The sequence below is a fragment of the Limulus polyphemus genome, unplaced genomic scaffold, assembly GCF_000517525.1.
Source record: "Limulus polyphemus unplaced genomic scaffold, Limulus_polyphemus-2.1.2 Scaffold4201, whole genome shotgun sequence".
Lineage (NCBI taxonomy): Eukaryota > Metazoa > Arthropoda > Merostomata > Xiphosura > Limulidae > Limulus > Limulus polyphemus.
In genome coordinates this window covers 43,693-46,879 of record NW_013669811.1, presented here as the reverse complement: position 1 = coordinate 46,879, position 3,187 = coordinate 43,693, and the positions used below count along the sequence as shown (strand labels likewise).

Sequence of the window (3,187 nt, the reverse complement as noted above, 5' to 3'; positions counted from 1 at the left end):
TTAGTCTCAAAGTGGGTTCCTCGTCATTGAATTTGAAATATAAGTAGCGTCATTATGCTGTCAGCGTGTACATTGTATAATATTTCTTCTTATTAAATATATGTTTTTTTATTTGAATTGATAACTAGATTAGGTGAAGTGGTGGACTTAAGTCAAGGAGAAGAAATAGATGGTCTCATAGTTACATATTTTATGTTTTGACAGAAAAGAATATTAACGATGGGGTTGATAGACAACGTCTGTCCTTAGGCTTGCGATACACACGTGCAGTTAATTCACAAAGCTCTCGATAGATGGCTCGACAGCAGTGAATTCAGGCGGAGTGGCTGGTTTTTGTTATTAAAATAAAATTATAATATACGGAAAAATTAAATAATAATAATAACGATTTTTTGTTCAAACGAAACTTCTTTAAAATCAATCTTAAGGGGTCAAAGCTCGTGTTCTTTTCTCTGCATTTTCACAAGTAAAGATTTAGTGAGTACGTTTATATTCTGCTGGTTTGTTTAGCTTAGTCCTAGCATTATAAGGTGAAACTCTTTCCCGGGAATAGAGAAAGACACGAGGCAGTGACAATATCACATTCGTTTAATTAGTGGCTGGTAGTACTACTGGTGTAGTGGCTTCGCAGAGTCTGTTTATTCGACCGCAGACCCTTCTTGTGGTTGATGCAATATTTCCATGGTTATACCGTGAACTCTTATGTCGCAAGTGAGGTATTCAGTGGATGTTGTTCGTCTTTAAAGTCGAAAAGCTATGTTTTAAAAACACGCTTTAATTGAATTGTATATTGCATGTATATGAAGTTAAAGAACCCTTGTAACCTGTTATCGGATAAAAGGTAGATTAAAAACTTCCACCTTTAAGGTTAAAATAACTACCAATAGTAACAAGTGTTCAAAACGTGCCAATCACGAGAAGCCAAGTATCACCGATAAATTGACTGGCATTCAAATATATAAACCTACCAATCATGAGAATCCCCGTATTACCAATCAAATGATTAGAATTACATTGTTTGGAATTAGAGACATGGTGAGATGCTCAAAAACGTGGTATTCATCCAGACTTTGTCAGCCTTTTCATTGTGTTGCTCTAGTTAGTTTTTGTTAGGGACCGTTTGTATTAAAAAAAAATCATTCAGTTGTTAATTGCTCTAAATGTTTTCTTTCCAGTCTTAATCGACACCAACCAATGGTATCATGATACTTACATTGAGCCTGGAGAAATGAGCATTACGATCGGATCCGAGTACGACTAGTTTGCCATCTAGTGGAATATTCACAAACTAAAGCACAACACTACCTCTTTCAGTTATCAAGTCTTTGATTTCACTTTATTTTCCTCAACTAAAAAAATGTTTTAAAACTAGGAACCAGAATCAAATAATTATGAGTTCCAAGGTATTCAAACAAATACTTATTTTTGTCCCTACGTTCAAAGGGGGAATGCATACAACAACAAACTTTTGTGTGAAACAAAAGTAAATGTGTTTGTAAAATATGGTATTAAAAATCTAAATATTTAAAGATATTAAAATATTTTTCATTAAATGTTGTTTATATGGTGGTTGTAACTTTGTAAAAAAAATCAGTATTGATATACAGAAAGGTTTTAGAAATATCCAACTGAATTTGGTTTTCGTAATTTTAAGGTTTTTTTATTATGGGTTTTTTTAAACCCACCTGCCCGAGAATAGTAGTTTCTTAAACAAAAAATAAACATATTTGATATTCAAATATAAATTGTATTTAAACATACTAGTGATGATTGTGTAATAAATACATAACGTGTCCAGATTATTCATAAATATTTTGGAAAATTGATTTTTTTGTTTTTTTTTTTTACTCGGAAGATCTAAGCTATTTAATTTGCAGGGTTTTTTGGTTGGTGTTAATTTCAGTACTTTCGTATGTAGCACAGAAATAATAGTGTCATACAGCTTGATTTCATGGTTGATCTGTTTATCACAGTAAATAATAATATTTTGAAAATGAATGTTAAACTTGGATCTATCGTACTTCCGGTCTGTCGTACTTCCGGTATTACACACCTTACAAAAGTCGTCGATTTTTTTTTTATTCAATACAGTCAAGTCCTAAATAATTTCAGGACTTATCTAGTTTTATTTATTTTAATTGACATCGTAACGTGTTTGATGTGACCTGTCACGTGGAAAATACACAGATTAGCAAGTCAGCCAATAACAACACTCGTAAGTCCCATGATGTTTCTTGAATATATACTTGGTGTAATCGTCCTAGAACAGGTAGAATTAAGATGTATTTTTTTATAGTAGTAGCTGGTTTATTTATATATCGGTTAGTTTTGAATCAAAATGTTTCAGTTGTGTGTGGTTTAAAACATTATTCAATGTTTACATCATATACTTGCGTTATTCTAGTACTTTTTGTACGTGTCATAGATTTGGACAGTTGTTATAATTGTTGTTGTGGAGTATAGGTGCTTGAATATGCCACTAAAATGTGTCTTCCAGTTAGAGTGGCCAAACTGTAGAAAAAATTGTTTATGTGCAATGTTAGAGTAAGCTTAAAGATAGATATGTTTAATATTATATTTTTAATATATAAAATCTAAACAATATTGCTGACGGTATGTGACACTGTATCCATTGGCAGAAAGGACGTCTATAACATCTTTAGATTTTTTTATTGTTGTTTGTAGTAAATAAATTACAATAGTTGTAGAAGTCGTTAACAGATGGCGCCAATGTTTTTCTTACTATAATTGTGTGAATTACTCTTCCAATTTCTGCGTATTACGTATTATAAACCTTATAAAGTTTTTGTATTAAGATATAATTAATACTCAAAGGTGTACGAAGATAAGTGTTGATTAACTTTGAATACAATAATTCGCCAATCCTACTTATTAACCTCTGTTGTAAGCATGAATATGAAGTGTTTACTTGTGTCCTTTTTTTAAAGGTACCTTCACACTCGACTTAGAAAAAAAACAATGTATTTCAAACATTAATCTCCCCTTCCCCCCAAAAAAAATTCTTGAAAAAGTTTAAAACATGTTAAAACAATATATTTTTTGTTCTCCTTTAAATTTGATTTAGTTAATACTTATTTATTAAAGTTTAAATCAAGCCTTTGATAAATATATAACATTTGTTAACCAGAGGATTTCATTATATGTATATATATATATATATATATAT

General features: G+C 30.7%; 1 protein-coding gene across 1 annotated transcript in view; it reads left to right on the top strand.

Moving 5' to 3' along the window:
- The window catches only part of LOC106470755 (F-box protein At1g78280-like), a 22,065-nt gene extending 19,010 nt beyond the window's left edge, over window positions 1–3,055 (top strand). Inside the window, exon 4 of the mRNA XM_013931323.2 lies at window positions 1,176–3,055. Within this exon, the coding sequence (XP_013786777.1) occupies window positions 1,176–1,261 (86 nt within the window). The 3' untranslated portion in view covers window positions 1,262–3,055. The remainder of the gene's footprint in view (window positions 1–1,175) is intronic.
- Window positions 3,056–3,187: the final 132 nt, after the last annotated feature.